This window comes from Lepidochelys kempii, chromosome 14 (assembly GCF_965140265.1).
Source record: "Lepidochelys kempii isolate rLepKem1 chromosome 14, rLepKem1.hap2, whole genome shotgun sequence".
Classification (NCBI taxonomy): domain Eukaryota; kingdom Metazoa; phylum Chordata; order Testudines; family Cheloniidae; genus Lepidochelys; species Lepidochelys kempii.
This window is the reverse complement of record NC_133269.1, coordinates 40,736,223-40,755,890: the sequence shown is the minus strand read 5'-3', so window position 1 is coordinate 40,755,890 and position 19,668 is coordinate 40,736,223. Positions and strand designations below refer to the sequence as shown.

The 19,668-nt window shown below is 49.1% G+C and overlaps 2 protein-coding genes across 2 annotated transcripts in view; both read right to left on the bottom strand.

The window, feature by feature from the left end:
• Positions 1–10,488, bottom strand: part of LOC140897909 (uncharacterized) — an 80,008-nt gene extending 69,520 nt beyond the window's left edge. The window contains exon 1 of the mRNA XM_073311171.1: positions 10,402–10,488. The gene's annotated coding sequence lies outside the window, so the exon portion shown is untranslated. The remainder of the gene's footprint in view (positions 1–10,401) is intronic.
• LOC140897524 (uncharacterized) overlaps positions 1–19,668 on the bottom strand; it is a 122,471-nt gene that overhangs the window by 44,762 nt on the left and 58,041 nt on the right. Inside the window, 2 exon segments of the mRNA XM_073310241.1 lie at positions 10,402–10,723; positions 17,119–17,948. Of these exon segments, the coding sequence (XP_073166342.1) occupies positions 10,402–10,723; positions 17,119–17,948 (1,152 nt within the window).

Below are 19,668 nucleotides of genomic sequence, written 5' to 3'. Positions count from 1 at the left end.
CATCCTGGTCAAGAGGTCAGTAATATTGCCCTACTGCTATATTCTTATTATTCGAGCATGGAATTTTTATCCATAGAGATTCTATGGTACAGTTTCATTCATTTACGATTTTTACTTCATTTGATTCTATGCTTTCTTTCACATATAATGCCACTCCCCCACCAGGACGACCTGTTCTGTCCTTCCAATATATTTTGTGCCCTGGTATTCCTGTATCCCATTGATTATCCTCATTCCACCAAGTTTCTGTGATGCCTATTAGATCAATATCCTCACTTAATATGAGGCACTCTAGTTCACCCATCTTATTATTTAGACTTCTAGCATTGGTATATAAGCACTTTAAAAACTTGACTCCTTTTAGCTGTCTGCCATTACACATTGTAATTGAATGGGACTCTTTTTTATTTGACTGTTTCTGATCAGACCCTGCCTGTATTTTATCACTTTCCATCCTCTCGTCCTCACTAGGACACAGAGAGCCTCTATGAGTAGATCCTCCCCTAAGGGATGTCCGAACCATGTGCTCCTCCGCACCTGTCGGCTTTTCCCCAGCCCTTAGTTTAAAAACTGTTCTAAGACCTTTTTAATGTTAAGTGCCAGCAATCTGGTTCCATTTGGGTTTAGGTGGAGCCCATCCTTCCTGTATAGGCTCCCCCTTTCCCCAAAGTTTCCCCATTTCCTAATAAATCTAAACCCCTCCTCCCTACACCATCATCTCATCCATGCACTGAGGCGCTGCAGTTCTGCCTGTCTAACTGGCCCTGCACATGGAACTGGGAGCATCTCAGAGAATGCTACCATGGAGGTCCTAGACTTCAATCTCTTACCTAACAGCCTAAGTTTAGACTCCAGGACCTCAATCCTATCCTTGCCTATGTCATTGGTACCTACATGTACCATGACCACCGGCTCCCCCCCAGCACTACACATAAATCTATCTAGACATCTCGAGAGATCCGCAACCTTCATACCAGGCAGACAAGTCACCGTTTGGTTCTCCTGCTCATCGCAAACTCAGCTATTTATGTTTCTAATGATCAAATCACCAATTACTAATATCTGTCTCTTCCCAATAGCATGAGTTCCCTCCCCCGGAGCGGTGTCCTCAGTGCGAGAGGATACCAGAACATCATCTGGAAGGAGGGTCCCAACTATGGGATTGTTTCCCTCTGCTCCAGTTAGATGCTCTCCTTCCCTGGGACTTTCATCCTCCTCAACAGCACAGAAAGAAAGAGATTTTGGAGTCACTGTGGATAGTTCTCTGAAAACATCCACTCGATGTGCAGGGGCAGTCAAAAAAGCGAACAGAATGTTGGGAATCATTAAGAAATACTTCCTTTTGCTTGATTTAACCCCGCTGCCGATTAATGTCATTGGGTGACCCTGATTCTTGTGTTATGTGGAGGGGTAAATAACACTTTCCTGTTCACTTTCTCCATCCCAGACATGATTTGATAGATTTCTATCCTACCCCCGCCCCTCCCCTTTAGCTGTCTCTTTTTCCAACTCAACAGTCCAAGTCTTTCTAATCTTTCCTCCTAAGGAAGCTGTTCCACCCCCTAATTGCTTTTGTTGCTCTTCTCTGTACCCTTTCCAATTCTAATGTATCTTTTTTGAGATGGGGTGACCAGAACTGCACGCAGTAGTAAAACTCTGGATTTATGTAGACACAATATGATATTTTCGGTCTTGTTACCTATTCATTTTCTAATGGTTCCTACCGTTCTGCTTGCTTTTTGGACTGCTGCTGCACACTGAGCAGATGTTTCCAGAGAACTAACCACAATGACGCCAAGATCTCTCTCTTGAGTGGTAACAGCTCATTTAGACCCTATCATTTGGTAATTATAGTTGGGATTATGCTTCCAATGTGCATTACTTTGCATTTCTCAACATTGAATTTCATCTGCCATTTTGTTGCCCGGTCAGCCAGTTCTGAGAACTCCCTTTGTAACTCTTTGCAGTCAGCCTTGGAGCTAACAATCTTGAGTAATTCTGTATCGTCTGCAAACTGCCATCTCACTGTTCACCTCTTTTTCTAGATCATTTATGACTATGTTGACTGGTCCTAGTACAGACCCCTGGGGGACACCGCTATTTACCGCTCTCCATTCTGAAAACTGACCATTTATTCCTATCCTTTGTGTCCTATCTTTTAACCAGTTACTGGTCCATGAGAGGACCTTCCCTCTTATCCCTTGGCAGCTTACTTTGCTTAAGAGCCTTTGGTGAGGCACCTTGCAAAGGCTTTCTGAAAGTCCAAGTACTCTGTATCTACTGGGTCACCCTTGTTCCCATGCTTGTTGACCCCCTCAAAGGATTCTTCTAGATTGGTGAGATATGATTTCCCTTTACAAAAACCATGCTGACTCCTCCCCAACTAACCATGTTCATCTATGTGTCTGATAATTCTTAGTTTCAACCAATTTGTCCAATACTGAAGTTAGGCTTACCGGCCTGTAACTGTCAGGATCGCCTCTGGTGCCTTTCTTAAAAAAATCTGTGTTATATCAGGTTTCAGAGTAGCAGCCGTGTTAGTCTGTATCCATAAAAAGAAAAGGAGGACTTGCGGCACCTTAGAGACTAACCAATTTATTTGAGCATGAGCTTTCGTGAGCTACAGCTCACTTCATTGGATGTTACATTAGCTATCCTCCAGTCATCTGGTACAGAGGCTGATTTAAGTGATAAGTTACATTCCACAGTTAGTAGTTCTGCAATTTCACCTTTGAGTTCCTTCAGAACTCTTGGGGGAATCCCATCTGGTCCTGGTGACTTATTGCTGTTTAGTTTGATCAATTTGTTCCAAAACCTCCTCTAATGACACCTCAGTCTGGGACAGTTCCTGAGATTTGTCACCTAAAAAGAATGGCTCAGGTTTGGGAATCTGCCTCACATCCTCAGTCATGAAGACCGATGGAAAGACTTTATTTAGCTTCTCCCCACAACTTGGTCCTCCTTTAGCACCTCGATTGTCCTGCGGCCCCACTGACCGTTTGGCAGGCTTCCTGCTTCTGATGTACTCAAAAAGCTTTTTGTGTCTTTTGCTAGTTGCTCTTCAAATTCTTTTTGGCCTGCCTAAATATACTTTTACATGTGACCTGCCACAGTTTATGTTCCTTTCTGTTTTCCTGAGTCTGATTTAACTTCCAATTTTTAAAGGACACCTTTTTGCCTCTAAGCAACTCACTTATGTTGTTTAGCCATGGTGGCTTTTTTTTCTTTTTGGTTCTCTTACTGGTTTTTGTTTTTTAAAATTTGGGCACACATTTAATTTGAGCCTCTGTTATGGTGGTTTTAAAAAGTTTCCATACAGCATGCAGGCAATTCACTCTTGTGACTGTTCCTTTTATTTTCCGTTTAGCTAGCTTCCTCATTTTTGTGCAGTTCCTCTTTTTTAAGCTAAATGCTACTGTGGTGGGCTTCTTTGGTATTTCCCTCCCAAGGATGTTTCAATTTAATTACATCATGGCTGCTGTTGCCAAGCAGTCCAGCTATATTCACCTCTTGGACTAGATCCTCTGCACCACTTAGGACGAAATCAAGAATGGCCTCTCCTCTGGTGGTTCTAGAACTAGATGCTCCCAAGAAGCCGTCGTTAACGGAGTCTGGAAATTTTATCTCCGTTCAGAGGTGACATGTACCAAGTCAGTACAGGGATAGTTAAAATCCCCCATTATGAGTGAGTCTTCTATTTTTGTAGCTTCTCTAATCTCTCTGAGCATTTCAGAATCACCATCACCATCCTGGTCTGGGGGTTGGTAGTATATTCCTGCTGCTATATTCTTCTTATTCAAGCATGGAACTTCTAGCCATTGAGGCAGAAATTGGCTAACAAACTCTTATTGTATTACTTACAAGTAAACCCATGGGTGAACTCAGGTCCTGTTCATCTAGAGGTGCTTTCTCTACCCTCTCAAGCCCAGGAAAAATCTGATTATAGATCCCAGTTCAGAAATCCGTCTCAGAAGCTGCTGAGTGCTACTTCCTCTGAATGGGGTCTGAATGCCACCTTCCCTGTAACCTGGATTCCTACAGACCCCGAAGCGCTTTTCTCTGGTGCAGCAGTGTGCCATTTATGTATGCAGCACATGCCCCAGAATTCCCAAAACACGTGGTTCGATGGGCGTCCTGTGGGTTGAGGGACGATTCCGTCCAGCCCCTGTACGTGCATTGTCGAACAAAGCGGCGTCCTCCCCACATGAGACCAGGCCGCATGGAGGACTCCATTTTGTGGCACGTCACTAGGGCATGCAAGCATAGCACTGAATCAGCCGTGATAGAGCAGAGCTGGTGGACTCTTCATCAGGATGGAAAGTTTAGCGCAAAATCTGTTTGCTAAAAGTGGCCGCATGCCTTACTACAAAGGCCATGGCACGCCACTGCTCTGGTGTCTGGAGAGCCCATTCCTGGCACCTTCAGCCAGGTCCTGGAAAATTCCCCTGCTAGCTAGTAAGCCTTAATTCTCCCCCAACCTCCCTCCCCGCTCCCCTCGCCAAACTGCTAGCATTGGAAAAACATTCTACGGTGGCTTGTGGCAGCCAAATGGGCCTTTGTAGACTCCTCAGCCATTAAATAACTGTCTCATCACCAACCACAGACTTTACTTCCCACCACCCCGTACCTAAGCTAACATTAACTCACTGCATTACCTGACATTCTCCACTTAAGAATCAGCGGATGGGGAAAGGCAAGGGCAAGCAAACTGTGACGGGGCAACCAAAAAGAATGGCTAGCAACTGCTCCCGGGAGCAAGTTGTGCCAGCGAACAGTTTGTAAAACTAGAGTGAATGCCACAAATGGTTTCTGACTGGAATTGGCTACTTTGCTGTTACTGAGCTTTCTCCAGTGAATTGAATGCCCCCAGTAATGTGCCCAAGGTGCATCTGCTCACTGCTTTAAAGAGGGGCAGCAGGGGAGCGATGGGCAGAAATTGACCCAGGGATCGTAAAACAGATAGGGGCAGATGGGTTGCAAAGTGGCAGGGAGGAAAACCCCTAGAATAGGAGGGGTTGCAGAGGGGATGAAAGTTACCACAAACAGGCGAAGTAGGCTGAGGGTGGTGGATGGGCTTTTGTTCCTCTTTAGGTAGCATATCTCAGCCCTGACCCCCATGGCTGTGGTGTTGAAGTCACAATGCAGCCCACTGCCTAGATACAACGTCTCTCCTCCATCTGAAATGAGGTCTCAAGCTGTTGAAGGAGGCTGGATTCGGTGAAGGGGTTTGCACATCCACCACCCTAACTTATTTTGGAATTCTTGTTCATGTCTTTGGTGTGAAAAGAATTCCTCATTCATTTACACAGGTGTGAGCTGCCTGCATAGAGCCTCACAGATCCCTCGGGAATCTGTCTTATCTGCTCTTCTGATTGTCTCAATGGTGATCCACTGCCAATGTAGATTCATTCCATTGTTTTGTGTATTTATTTAAATGGTGGTTTTATGACTCATTGTCCTTAGCCCACCAGGTTTTAGCTTGGTTAATGTGTAGATGGATGTCACGGTGCCACTTAATGTAGGGATCACAGGAAAGGATCACTGAGGCTAGAAGCTAAGCAATCCCTTCATAACAGTGTTTTGTAGTATAACGTGTCCTATATTCTTATTCTGATCTGGTAATTTACCATTTTTAATTTCAAAATCACCTTTTTTCTTCTATTTCCCATTCCCGTTTACACCCAAGGATTGTATTAGCACTTTCTGTCACAGCATCACACCGGGAGATCGTGTTGAGTTGATCCTAGGGCCCACTAGGACTCCTAAATCCATTCCAGAGTCACTGCTTTCCAAGATACAGTCTCTCCCCCCTCCTCTCCTCCAGTCTGTAGTTATGACCTCAATTCTCTGGGATAGATCTTCAAAGCTATTTAGGGTACCTAAAAATGCAGCTCCTGTAAGTGCCACACAGTTCAGGTCACCACTGTGCTAGGAGCTGTACAAACCCCAAACAGGCCATTTGCGCCTTTGAAAATCTGCCCCAAAAATCTTAGCTTAGACAAGGTCTTAATTCTTTTTTTTAAAAAAAATCTTGATCTAACAGGCACTTTCCCTCTGCAGTTTGTATGTATTCCACTTTGTTGGGCATTTGCTGCTTCTGAAGGAACTTAAACCAGTTTGTACAAACAGTTACCCAAAAAAATACTGTATGTTGATACAAATTATTCAAGCCAGATCCCCAGCTGGTGTCAATGGATCACAGCTCCACCAGCATAAACGGGACCAGAGCCCCAGCTGGCGTCATGAGAACATAAGAATGGCCCTACTGGGTCAGACCAAAGGTCCATCTAGCCCAATGTCCTGTCTTCGGACAGTGGCCAGTGCCAGGTGCCTCAGAGGGAATGAACAGAACAGGGAATCATCAAGTGATCCATCCCCTGTCGCTCATTCCCAGCTTCTGGCAAACACAGGCGAGGGACACCATTCCTGCCCATCCTGGCTAATAGCCATTGATGGACCTATCCTCCATGAATTTATCTAATTCTTTTTTGAACTCCTCTTATGGTCTTGGCCTTCACAACATCCTCTGGAAAGGAGTTCCACAGGTTCACTGTGCGATGAATGAAGAAATACTTCCTTTTATTTTTTTAAACCTGCTGCCTATTAATTTCATTGGGTGACCCCTAGTTCTTGTGTTATGAGAAGGAGTAAATAACACTTCCTTATTTACTTTCTCTACACCAGTCATGATTTTATAGACCTCAATCATATCCCCCCTTAGCGGTCTCTTTTCCAAGCTGAAAAGTCCCAGTCTTATTCATCTCTCCTCATATGGAAGTCGTTCCATACCTCTAATCATTTTTGTTGCTCTTTTCTGAACCTTTTCCAATTCCAATATATCTTTTTGAAATGGGGCGACCAGATCTGCATGCAGTGTTCAAGGTGTGGGCGTACCAGGGATTTATATGGAGGCAACAGGATATTTTCTGTCCTATTATCTATCCTTTTCTTAATTACTCCCAGCATTCTTTACACTTTTTTGACTGCCACTGCACATGGAGTGGATGTTTTCAGAGAATTATCCACAATGACTCCAAGATCTCTTTCTTGAGTTGGTACAGCTCATTTAGACCCCATCATTTTATATGTATAGTTGGGATCATGCTTTCCAACATGCATTACTTTGCATTTATCAACATAAAATGTCATCAGCCATTTTGTTGCCCAGTCACCCAGTTTTGAGAGATCCTTTTGTAGCTCTTCACAGTCAGCCTGGGTCTTAACTATCTTTAGTAATTTTGTGTCATCTGCAAATATTGCCACCTCACTGTTTACCCCTTTTTCCAGATCATTTATGAATATGTTGAATAGGACTGGTCCCTGAACAGGCCCCTGGGGGACACCGCTATTTACCTCTCTCTATTCCAAAACCTGACCATTTATACCTACCCTTGGTTTCCTATCTTTTAACCAGTTACCAATCCACGAGGGCAACTTCCCTCTGATCCTGTGGCAGCTTACTTTGCCTAAGAGCCTTTGGTGAGGGACTTTGTCAAAAGCTTTCTGAAAATCTAAGTACACTATATCCACTGCATACCCTTGGGCCACGCGCTTGTTGACCCCCTCAAAGAATCCTAGTAGATTGGTGAGTCATGATTTCCCTTTACTAAAACCATGTTGATTCTTCCTCAACAAATTATGTTCATTTATGTCTGACAATATTCTTCTTTTTTCTTTTGCGAATAGAGACTAACCCAGCTGCTATAAAAAAGGTTTCAGAGTAGTTTCAACCAGTTTGCCCAGTACTGAAGTCAGGCTTACAGGCCTGTAATTGCTGGGATCACCTTTGGAGCCCTTTTTAAAAACTGGCGTTACATTAGCTATCCTCAAGGCATCTGGTACAGAAGCTGATTTAAATGATAGGTAACAGACTATAATTAGTAGTCCTGCGATTTCATATTTGAATTCCTTCAGAACTCTTGGGTGAATACCATCTGGTCCTGGTGACTTACTGCTGTTTAATTGATCAATTTGTTCCAAAACCTCCTCTAATGACACCTCAATCTGGGACAGTTCCTCAGATCTGTCACCTAAAAAGAATGGCTCAGATTTGGGAATCTCCCTCACATCCTCAGCCATGAAGACCCATGCAAAGAATTCATTTAGTTTCTCTGCAATGGCCGTATCGTCCTTGAGTGCTCCTTTAGCACCTCGATCGTCTAGTGGCCCCACCTGTTGTTTAGCAGACTTTCTGCTTCTGATGTATTTTAAAAAAAACATTTTGCTATTATTTTTCAGTCTTTGGCTAACTGTTCCTCAAATTCTTGTTTGGCCTTCCTAATTCTATTTTTACACTTCATTTGCCAGTGTTTATGCTCTTTTCTATTTTCCTCACTAGGATTTAACTTCCACGTTTTAAAGGATGCCTTTTTGCCTCTCACTCCTTCTTTTACTTTGTTGTTTAGCCACAGTGGCTCTTTTTCGGTTCTCTTACTATATTTTTTAATTTTTGGGTATACATTTACTTTGAGCCTCTATTATGGTGTCATTAAAAAGTTTCCATGCGGCTTGCAGAGATTTCACTTTTGGCTCTGTACCCGTTAATTTCTGTTTAACTAACCTCCTCATTTCTGTGTAGTTACCCTTTCTGAAGTTAAGTGCTACAGTGTTGGGCTGCAGTGATGTTTTTCCTGCCCCAGGGATATTAAATTTAATTATATTATGGTCACTATTACCAAACGGTCCAGCTATATTCACCTCTTGGACCAGCTCCTATGCTCCACTTAGGACTAAATCAAGAATTGCCTCTCCTCTGGTGGGTTCCAGGACCAGCTGCTCCAAGAAGCAGTCATTTAAGGCAGCAGTTCTCAAAGCCAGTCCGCTGCTTGTTCAGGGAAAGCCCCTGGCGGGTCGGACCGGTTTGTTTACCTGCCGCGTCCGCAGGTTCGGCCGATTGCGGCTCCCACTGGCCGCGGTTCGCCGCTCCAGGCCAATGGGGGCTGCGGGAAGCGGCGTGGGCCAAGGGACGTGATGGCCGCGCTTCCCGCAGCCCCCATTGGCCTGGAGCAGCGAACCGCGTCCAGTGGGAGCCGCAATCGGCCGAACCTACAGACGCGGCAGGTAAACAAACCGGTCCGGCTCGTCAGGGGCTTTCCCTGAAAAAGTGGCAGACTGGCTTTGAGGACCACTGATTTAAGGTGTCAAGAAACTTTCTCACTGTATCCCATCCTGAGGTGACATGTACCCAGTTAATATGGGGATAAATGAAATCCCCCATTATTATTATTGAGTTTTTTATTTTAATAGCCTCTCTAATCTCCCTGAGCATTTCACAGTCACTATCACCATCCTGGTCAGGTGGTCAGTAATGTATCCCTACTGCTATATTCTTATTATTCGAGCATGGAATTTCTATCCATAGAGAGAGATTCTATAGTGCAATTTAGTTCATTTTAAGATTTTTACTTCATTTGATTCTATGCTTTCTTTCACATATAATGCCACTCCTCCACCAGGATGACCTGTTCTGTCCTTCCGATATATTTTGTACCCTGCTATTACTGTATCCCATTGATTATCCTCATTCCACCAAGTTTCTGTGACGCCTATTATATCAATATCCTCATTTAAGATGAGGCACTCTAGTTCACCCATCTTATTATTTAAACTTCTAACAATGGTATACAAGCACTTTAAAAACTTGTCTCCTTTTAGCTGTCTGCCTTTACACGCTGTAGTTGATTGGGACTCTTATTTGACTGTTTCTGATCAGACCCTGCCTGTGTCAATGGATCACAGCCCCACTGGAATAAACGGGGCCAGATCCCCAACTGGTATCAATAGATCACAGCTCCACCGGAATAAACGGGACCAGATCTCTAGCTGGTGTCAATGGATCACAGCTCCACTGGAATAAATCAGGCCAGATCCCCAGCTGGGGCATATTGACCACAACACTGTTGACTTCATGGATACAACGAGGAGGACTTGTGGCACCTTAGAGGCAAACAAATTTATTTGGGCATACGCTTTCGTGGGCTAAAACCCACTTCATCCGACTAAGGCGGCTACCCCCCTGAAAACTGATTTGACACCAGCTGAGGATTTGGGCCCCTGTGGTTTTGCCCCACACAAAACACACATTTTGCACGGATTCCCCTAGTCCCTGCGAGGAGGTGACCATTCACCCATAACAAAGAAGAGCCATTAATAAATAAATAAAGCACCATAAAAATCAAGCTGAGCCGATCTTCCAAATTAAAATCCCCCGTCAAGGGCTCCGGGGGCTGGGACAGTTTAAGCAGAGTCTGCAGAGCGTTTAGCGAGCAGGATCAGCTGCGGGATGGGAAGGGATGGGATGGGATGGGATGGGAAGGGATGGGATGGGATGGGATGGGAAGGGAAGGGAAGGGAAGGGAAGGGATGGGATGGGATGGGAAGGGAAGGGAAGGGCTCTCTTACCTTCGCTCCAAGTGGAGCAGCTCGGCTCCTCCGCGGGAGGTGTCTTCCTCCTGGATCTGGGGTCCCAGCTCTTTTCCTTTGGGGGGGGCGGAAGATCCGTCTGCCCTACAGGGAAAGTCCTGGGCAGGCCGAGGTCTCTGAACTGGGATGGAAGAGCCGCTGGGGAAGCAGCAGGGATGAGACTCCCTCGGGCTGACCCTCGCCCCTCTGCAGCCGGGGGGGGGGGGATCTTGCACGGGGCCAGCGCAGGGCGCCCGCCCTGCAGCCAGCGGCGATCAGGGGCTACACTGTAGCGGCTGAACTGCACTTCCTGCTGCGGGGGCTGGGGGTGACCTCCCGTCACCGCCCCCACCCCAGCGCCTCCTGGGTCCTAGCGGGCACTCGATTGCTTTGCCGCCAGCCAGCCCCCCCCCCCCCCTCCCCGCCTGCCTCTGGGGTGCAGGCAGCGTCTCCCAGCCTTGCACTGGGGTGGATGAGCAGGAAGGGGGGCGGGGGGATTGAAGGGTGGGGAGAGAGGGTGACACAGAGGAGGGAGGGGAGCATGCTTGCGGTTGGGGGGGGGGCGGGTGTTGTTAGAAAAATGTAACCCCCGTTCCTGCCTCCTGAGGCAAGCTGTGGGTCCCCTTGAACTACAGCAGGGGCGGGCAAACTTCGTGGCCACATCTGGGCATGGGAATTGTACGGCGGGCCAGGAATGCTCACGAAACTGGGGGTTGGGGTGCGGGAGGGGGTGGGGGGTGCGGCTGGGGATGAGGGGTGGGGGTGCGGGAGGGTGCTCCGGGCTGGGATCGAGGGGTTCGGAGGGAGTGAGGGGGATCAGGGCTGGAGCATGGGAGGGGGCCAAGGGCACAGGCGCTGGGTGGTGCTTACCTCAAGCAGCTCCCAGAAGCAGCGGCATGTCCCCCCTCCGGCTCTTGCGCCGCCAGGCAGCTCTGTGCACTGCCCTGTCCACGGGTGCTGCCCCGCAGCTCTGATTGGCTGCGGTTCCTGACCAATGGGAGCTGCAGGGCAGTGCTTGGGGCAGGGGCAGTGTGCAGAGCCCCCTGGCTGCCCCTACGCATAGGAGCCAGAGCGGGGACATGCCGCTGCTTCCAGGAGCCACACAGAGTGGGGCAAGCCCCTGACCCCTCTCCCCAGCTGGAGCGCCACAGCAGGGCAAGTCCTGGACCCTGCTCCCTGGTGGGAGCTTGAGGGCTGGATGCAGTCCCTGGGCCATAGTTTGCCCACCCCTGAACTACAGAGAGATGTGGAAATCCCCCCATAACATGCTGACAAGCACATGTTTACTCCATCAGGTCTAAAAGGTCTGAGGGGACCTTGTCATGTGTTAATGAACAGTGGAGAGGGTGATCCTGTTATCATGAATCATAGTGTTAGGGTGATCCAGATAGCAAATGTGAAACATCGGGACGGGGGTGGCAGATAATAGGCACCTATATAAGAAAATATATCAGGACTGTCCCTATAAAATCGGGACATCTGGTCACCCTACATAGTGTAGATAGGCCTCGCTTGACATGAGACATTAAACACACAGGGGAAGGCCTTATTTTTTGCAAGACAGGATTGCAGGGAATAGATTATTAGGCTGAAAATAGAATGTTGATGCTAACTCAAAGAAGTGACGATGTGGGTCAGGGAAAGAGACACAATTCCTGATCGAGCTAAAGATCAGAGGGGGAACCCACAGGGGGCTATTTCTTAGGAACAAGATCACAGCGAGCAAGATAAGTTAGGAACGTACAAGCAAGGGGAGGCGTAGGGTGAACACGTGTAGTGCATGGCCAGAACGTGCGGTGCAGAGATCGGGGTTTGCAAAGTAACTGCACCAGTTTTAACATGGGCGATGCAATGTAAAGTGAAGGCAAAGAGATGGACAAATGTATATAAAGAGAGAGGGTTGCGTGTAATTTTGGATTCGCATTGTCCCCTGCATTTACTTCCTGTGTTTATACTTAATTAGCTCAGCGTAGCCTGGCTGGATGCTCAATAAAAAACGCGAGGGACGAAGTTGGGAGTTGAACTGAGTTTTTGGGAAGCTGAGTGGAAAGAGGTTTCGGAGGGAATTTCAGCACAGTGGTGCTGGGACTCCCAACTTGTAACTGATTTTGATAAAAAATCCCCTCCCATTATAATCCATTCTCTCTATTTATGCCTTATGAGTATCTGCATAAATTGCTTATTTTTCCCTCTAGGTATCCATTATTGATATACAACCCTTTTCCCGTCTACTCAGTGAAATTATGCAAACCTGAGATTTTCCTATTTTTTCTTTTAATTACCAACTACTGACATAAAAGCCTCTCAAATGTCACTAATTTTTGCTGTTGAATTATCTAAAGATACAAGATTCCCCCAAAGCAGCTCCTTTGATTCTGCTCTTTTCTTGCTTTCGTTCAGCCACCCTGTCTGTGGGAGGATTTAAAAGCATCTCAGTGGTTTTCACCCTGGTAGGAGGGGCTGCATCTGCCATGTAATAAAGTGCCCTAAAATTTTCCCTCATGCAAAGTTTAGGACCTCTGTCTGCAGCAAAAACAAAACAAAAAACACCGCAGGGGGCATCGGGGTGTGAAACGGACTCACACCCCTTCTGAAACGTTCCCCATCACCGTTCTCAGTCACCCTAACAGGCTGAAGAATAACTTCACTTTTCACACCCGATCAGCGCCTCCTCCTGACGGAGGGACGGAAATGGCTGTGGTGAAGTTGGCTCAGGAAGGGGATTTCCAGGGAACTGCTGGTGGTTTTATACTAGAGAAAGGGAGGGGCAGGAAACATGCAGGGTGAGGAAGGGAGGGAGGACAGGAGCTGACAGACTTCATGGGAGGTGGTCAATCTATTCTGGGGCATGACTTCTCCATTTCTGTAAGGGAAAACAAACCTTCTGGGCAGGGCTGGGTACACTGACCAGACTCCCAGTGCTGGAGCCCCAAGCTGGCAGCTAGAGCTGTGGTCCCCAGACTGTGGGGCGCACCCCCCTAAAAGGGCATGGAGGAATATTCAAAGGGGACATGGTGGGGCCTGGGCCACCCCCAAAGAGAGCAGGGAGGGAGCGCCACCTAGCCCTGCTCTGCCTTTAGCTCTGCTCTGACTTGTCTCCTTCCCCTGACCCCCAGCTTCAGCCCAGCCCCAGGTCTGGCTCGGCTCCCACCCCCGGGCCCAGCTCAGCCCCGGTCCCTGGATCCACTCCTGGCCCCGGCCATGACTCCACTCCTGCCCCGGTCCTGATCCAGGCCCCACTTCTGGCCCGCAGCCCAGCTCCAGCCCCAACTCTGCTCTGCCTTCATTCCTTGTCCACCCTCATCCCCCGTTCTGCCCCCCAGCTCCGCCTCCAGCCCAAGATCCCCTGCTGAGCCAACAGTGCAGTAATGGGGGGGGGGGGGGCGCAGACAGATTCCATTGCTGGTAAGGGTGAGCGTGACAGGAAAAGTTGGGACCCCACTGAGCTACAGCCTGCTTCAAAATATGAAGGGGACGACCCCAGTGAGGCCCAGGCAAGATGCCGATGATCGGTGGGGTAGTAAAAACCGAGGAGGAGAGAATAATGATGGGAGTGATCAGAATGGTTAAAGGGTCACCGGCCAAGTACCGCCCAACGCCAGGCAATACGAATGAGAGGAAAGGATGTGGGTTATTTAGGAAATAACCTAGCGGACAGCCATAGGCGCCGATGCAGATTTCTGTGAAGACCAGTGACTCCTGGGCCCCTGGAGTGACGGGTCAGGAGTCTTGTTTATCACACGCCATTAAAAGTTTAACCCAGATACTCCTATATTGAGCCCAAATAACTTGTGTCTGGCTAAAGCAGATCTTCCGGCAAGGCATCCAGTCTTGATCTGATGACACCAAGAGATGGAGAATCCATCCACAGCTTCCCTTCCAGCTCCATTTCCTCACCCACTCAATCTCCTGTCAAAGCAGCATCAGCTCTGGCTCCCTGCTACCCCCAGCAATGGCAGGGCCGGAGGGGGAATCAGCATTTTTCAATTATTTATTGAATATTAATGTAAATTCCCCTCAGATGTCACCCCTTTCATGCATCTATGTCCCCAGCCTCACACTCGCACATGCCCATGGGTCTGGGCCCCCTTCCCCACCCTGACACCAGCACAGGGCCCTGGGGTCTGGGCCCCTTCCCCATCCTGACACCAGCATATGGCCCTGGGGTCTGGGCCCCTTCCCCAGCCTCACACCCACACACGGCCCTGGGGTCTGGGCCCCCTCCCCCAGCCTGACACCCACGCATGGCCCTGGGGTCTGGGCCTCCTTCCCCAGCCTGACACCCGCACATAGCCCATGGGTCTGGGTCCCCTTCCCCAGCCTGACACCCGCGCATGGCTCTTGGGTACCCCCCAGTTCTCCTCTCTGATGATAAGGGATGGACACAAAATCCCCTCAGATTTTGCCCGTTCCTTCATTATTGAATTTTCTCAGATTTTGTCATTTCCTCTGTATTTCTGGAATATTGATATAAAACCCACCTCTGATCTGAGGGGATTTCCCCTCCTCCCTTTTTAACTGCACCAACTTCTTGTTCTGGAGGCAAATTACGGTACTGCCCTGAGTCATTCCCCCGATGGGATGGAGGAGAGGATAGTGCAGGGGACACAGGTGGGACTGAGGAGTGAGCACGGAGATGCGGCTGCCTCTGGGGTGGGACCATAGGGCTAGATCCACAAAGAGGACTTAGGGTACGTCTACGCTGCAATCAAAAACTCCACCGCAGCCAGTCTCAGAGCCCAGATCGACTGGTCCAGACTGGCAGGGCTGAGCACAGCAGTGTACATGCTGGAAAATAAAGGCACTTTGGAGAGTGAGGAGAAAAAAAAAAAAAGGAACACAGGCGTGTGGGAGGAATAACACAGAGACCCCTGTCAGGGGGGCAGAAAACGACAGTGGAAACACACAGAGTCCCCAGCCTAAAGGGCAGAATGGGGAACCTTGGTATGGGGGGAGAGAGAAATGGGGGGCACAAAGAGCCCCTGGCCGGAGAGAGAACAGGAGATCCTGGTATGGGGCAATGGGGCATGCACAACCCTTGGCGTTCTGACACCAGAGTTGCCCCTTTTGCTAGCCAGTATTATGGGCATTGACGGGCCGTTTCCATTAGCAGGATAAACTAATTATTTTAGCCCCGTTTATTTCCAAAGAGCGTACACATGGGAGCATTTCCCAGGACACAACAGGAACAAACAACGGCAGGCGGTTTCCCGGCTCAAAATCTCCAAGCCTGTCTCTCGGGCCAGTCCTGTGCCCCAAGCAGCTCTGGCCCGAATACACAAAAGAAGAGCAAGGCATTGTGTTGCTCCCTATCACAACGCCTCACTTTTAAGCGTCTGGTAAAAGCACTGTGACACCCAAAGCCCGAGTTAGACCTAAGCAACTATGGAATGAATGTAGCCTATCAGTATGTGTTAAGATAGAAATGCAATGAGCCTACAAGCCTCAAGATCTGTAAGACAATAACATAGCTAAATTAGTCCAGGCACATGACCCAGTGTGGTGGCCATCCAACATCTTGACAGATGAAAGGAGAAGCGACAAAATCAGTGGTATGCTCTATGGCCAACTTAAGAACCACCCGCAACGTAGAGGAAGGCCAAAGCTCTGATACAGCAACAAAGTCAAGCAAGGCCTCAGGAAATTCAAGCATTCCCACTGACAGCTGGGAGAGCCCTGCCTACAACCGCTCCGTTTGGAGAAGCCAGGTCAAGGCTGGTGCAGTCACTGAGGCGAGCCGCCAGAAAGCCGAGGCTGAAGCCCGCAGTCGAGCCAGGGACCAGAGTGTGCCTTGACTTCCGTCTGGCGAGTGAGGCTGTACAGAGGTGCCGACTTCCCTAATTTCCCCAGGGGTGCTCGACCCCCCGCTCCGCCCCAGACCCTGCCCCCACTCCACTCCTTCCCCCAAGGCCCCACCCGGCCTCTTCCCACCCCCACTCCATCTCTTCCTGCCTCATTCCTCCCCCTCCTCTGAGCATGCCCTGCCCTCGCTTCTCCTTTCCCTGCTCCCGCTCCTCCTCCCCCTCCACGGCAGGTGGGAAGCACAGGGGGGGAGGGAAATGGGGGGAGCTGAGCTCAGGTGGCTGGTGGGTGCTGAGCACCCACTATTTTTCCCCTAGGGTGTGGATTTTTCACACCCCTGCATGATGTAGTTATACCAAAGTAAGTATGTAGCGTAGACCAAGCATGAGATTCTACTCCCTGGGTACGTTCTCAGGTGGTCATTAAACCTGAAAAGCCATCTGGCATTTAAAAAGTTGGATAGCGCACAGAGCATGGGCTAGCTGAACAATCAAGTCAATTTAACTTCCTGAATGCAAGGCGAAAGTGAAATTGCCAAGCGCCTACCAGATGGGCAGCCAGGAAGCTGAAAAATTCCATTTTGCTCCTGAAAGACCCCTTTGGTGATCATTTTTTGAGTTTTTTTTTACTTTTTGTCCAGATTCAGGATGAAAATCTTTTCAAATCCACAAACTTTTTCACCGGAAAAGATTTTCCTGTTTCAGGCAGCTATCCCGGAGAACCAAAAGCCACTAATGTGTGTGGGAACTAGGAAATGGATACTTCATGGGGTCTCTGTGGTCCACTATGGTGTAGGTCTGCTTGAAGCATTTTCCACTCCAAGGACATTTAAAAGGTGTCTCCCCTGTATATATCTGCTGATGTCTCATGTGACCAGAGCCCCAACTGAAAGTTCTACCACAGTCAAGGTTTCTTTCTTGTATGGAGTCTCTGATGTGTAATTAGGTTTGAGCTCTGATTGAAGCTTTTCCCACAGTCCAGGCATTTATAGGGTCTCTCTCCTGTGTGGGTTCTGTGATGTGTAATAAGATGCGAGCTGCGACTGAAGCTTTTCCCACAGTCCAGGCATTTGTAGGGTCTCTCTCCCGTGTGGATAATCTGGTGTGTAATAAGGTTTGAGTTGTCATTAAACCTTTTCCCACACTCGAGGCATTTATAGGGGTTCTCGCCCGTGTGAATTCTCTGATGGGCAAGGAGCCGCGAGAGTTGAAAGAAACTTTTCCCACAGTCAGAGCATTTAAAGGGTTTATCCCCAGTGTGGAGTTTCTGATGCGCAATGAGGGCTGAACTGTCACTGAACTTTTTCCCGCACTCTAGGCATATAAAGGGTTTCTCTCCCGTGTGGGTTCTCTGATGTCTAACCAGGGTTGAGCTCCGATTGAAACTTTTCCCACAGTTGAGGCATTTATGGGGTTTAACTCCCGTGTGGATTCTCCGATGGTTAATAAAGGCTGAGCCATCGCTAAACATTTTCCCACACTCCGGGCACTTGTAGGGTCGCTCTCCCGTGTGGACTCTTTGATGTGTAATAAGCTGGGAGCTCTGAATGAAGCTTTTCCCGCACTCCAGGCATTTATAGGGCTTTTCTCCGGTGTGGAGCCTCTGATGCCTAACGAGGTGCTCCCGCTGATTAAAGCTTCTCCCACACTCAAGGCATTTAAAAGGCCTGTCTCCAGTGTGGAGTCTCTGATGTGAAATAAGGTTTGAGCTCCGATTGAAGCTTTTCCCGCACTCGGAGCATGTGTTGTCTCTCACTCCTGATAGGATTCTCTGCTGGGCTGTGGTTTCCTTGGGGTCTTTGCAAACTCCCCCATGATCAGTGGATTTACCCACTTTCTGCCCTGGATGGGTTCCCAGCTGCGTCTCTGGCCTGTGCCCATTTCCCCAGGCTTTTCGCCGCTCCTGGGTAAAATTCCCTTCAGATCTTCCCAATAACATCCTGTGTGATTCCACTTGCTCAGGACCTTCCTGCTGCAGATTCTCCTCTGTGTTTTCACTCACCCTCCCATCACCTGCTGGGACAGAGAGAGAGAGGATCCAGACAGGAGTCACTCCCAGTGCCAGAGAGAAACAACAGGAGAACAGCGAAGAGGTTTAGCAACATAATAACTAGAGGAAAGACGGAGATATTTGATGCTGCCTCCACATCCCAGCCAAACAGCAAGGGGGAAGTAAAGTCAGGGAGGGAACTCCTGCCAGCTGGAAGCCAGGGTGAGCGTGAAGCTGTGAGTGACACCTGCCAGGAGGACGTGACCCCTGCTGGCTACAACCCTGAGCTGGGTGAGATGAGGCAGAACTGAGGGCTCTTGCTCACAGCACATTTGTGGGAGTCCCAGCGTTTTCCTTCACTCCCCGGGTGGTTTGTGCTCGTTTCATCGATTCCTCACCTGTGCGGGCGCCTCTCGGGCTCTCCCTTTCCTCGCAGGCCTGGAGATCCGGGACCCACGGCTCTTCCCCTCGCTCCAGCTGGGCGATCAGCTCAGGTTTGGGAAGGGGAAATCCTGCTCAAGGGGTGAAATCAGGTGAGATTAGGGCATGTCAGGCATTGGGAGAGGATTTGTCACAAAGAACATCCCCTGATCTTAACCTGACCCCGCGCTGGGCTGGGGGGAGAGGGAATCTGAGTGGATGGGAACATGGTCACTGAGCCCCCAAATCAAAGGCAGGGGATGTGCTCGTCTCTCAGTACGAGTTTCCAGAATCTGCACCCTGGGGAATTTGCTGGTGCACACAAAAGCTGTGCTTGTCAGCCCCTGCCTACTGCTAAACCTGCAGAGCCCGGCGCCCGGCCCAGGGATGGAGCTCGTCCCAGGAAGGGCGGGGGACAGGGATTGTGTATGTGAGTGAGAATTAATACTGGCAGGTCAAGGCGCTGCTTCTACCCCTTTGAAAGCTGTGGGGATGGGAACGAATTATCATCTCCTTTATCTTGCTAACTCCCCTGTCCCATGGGAGTGGGGTGGAGAGGGACGTCTCTCTCCCAGGAGGCCTGGGGACAGTGGGGCTCATACCCCTGAAATCTAATTGATTGAGAAAGACCAGAAATGGCAACATCACAGATCTCACAGCTTCTAATAGCAGACGGGATGGGAAGCCCTTACCCAGCGAGGTCACCGTCTCGTAGTTCTCCTGCATGACGTCCCTGTAGAGGGCTCTCTGAGCAGGGTCCAGCAGAGCCCCCTGCCCCTGGGTGAAATACACAGCCACCTCCTCGAAGGTCACCGGCCCCTGGAACAACAAGAGTCCCCCACTCAGCACCTGCTGCCCCAGCCACAATCCCACTAGTCACGGCGGAGGAGGACCCATAAAATGGAAGCTGGGGGGCGGGGGGGACAACAGAGTAGCAGGAGCCCACCCCCACCCTGCTCAGAGCAGCCAGGAGGCTGCAGATTGGGGAGAAAGAGAGAGGGTGAAGGACCAATGAAAGAGGGCAGGAGCTTCATGTCCATCACATACCTACTAGCC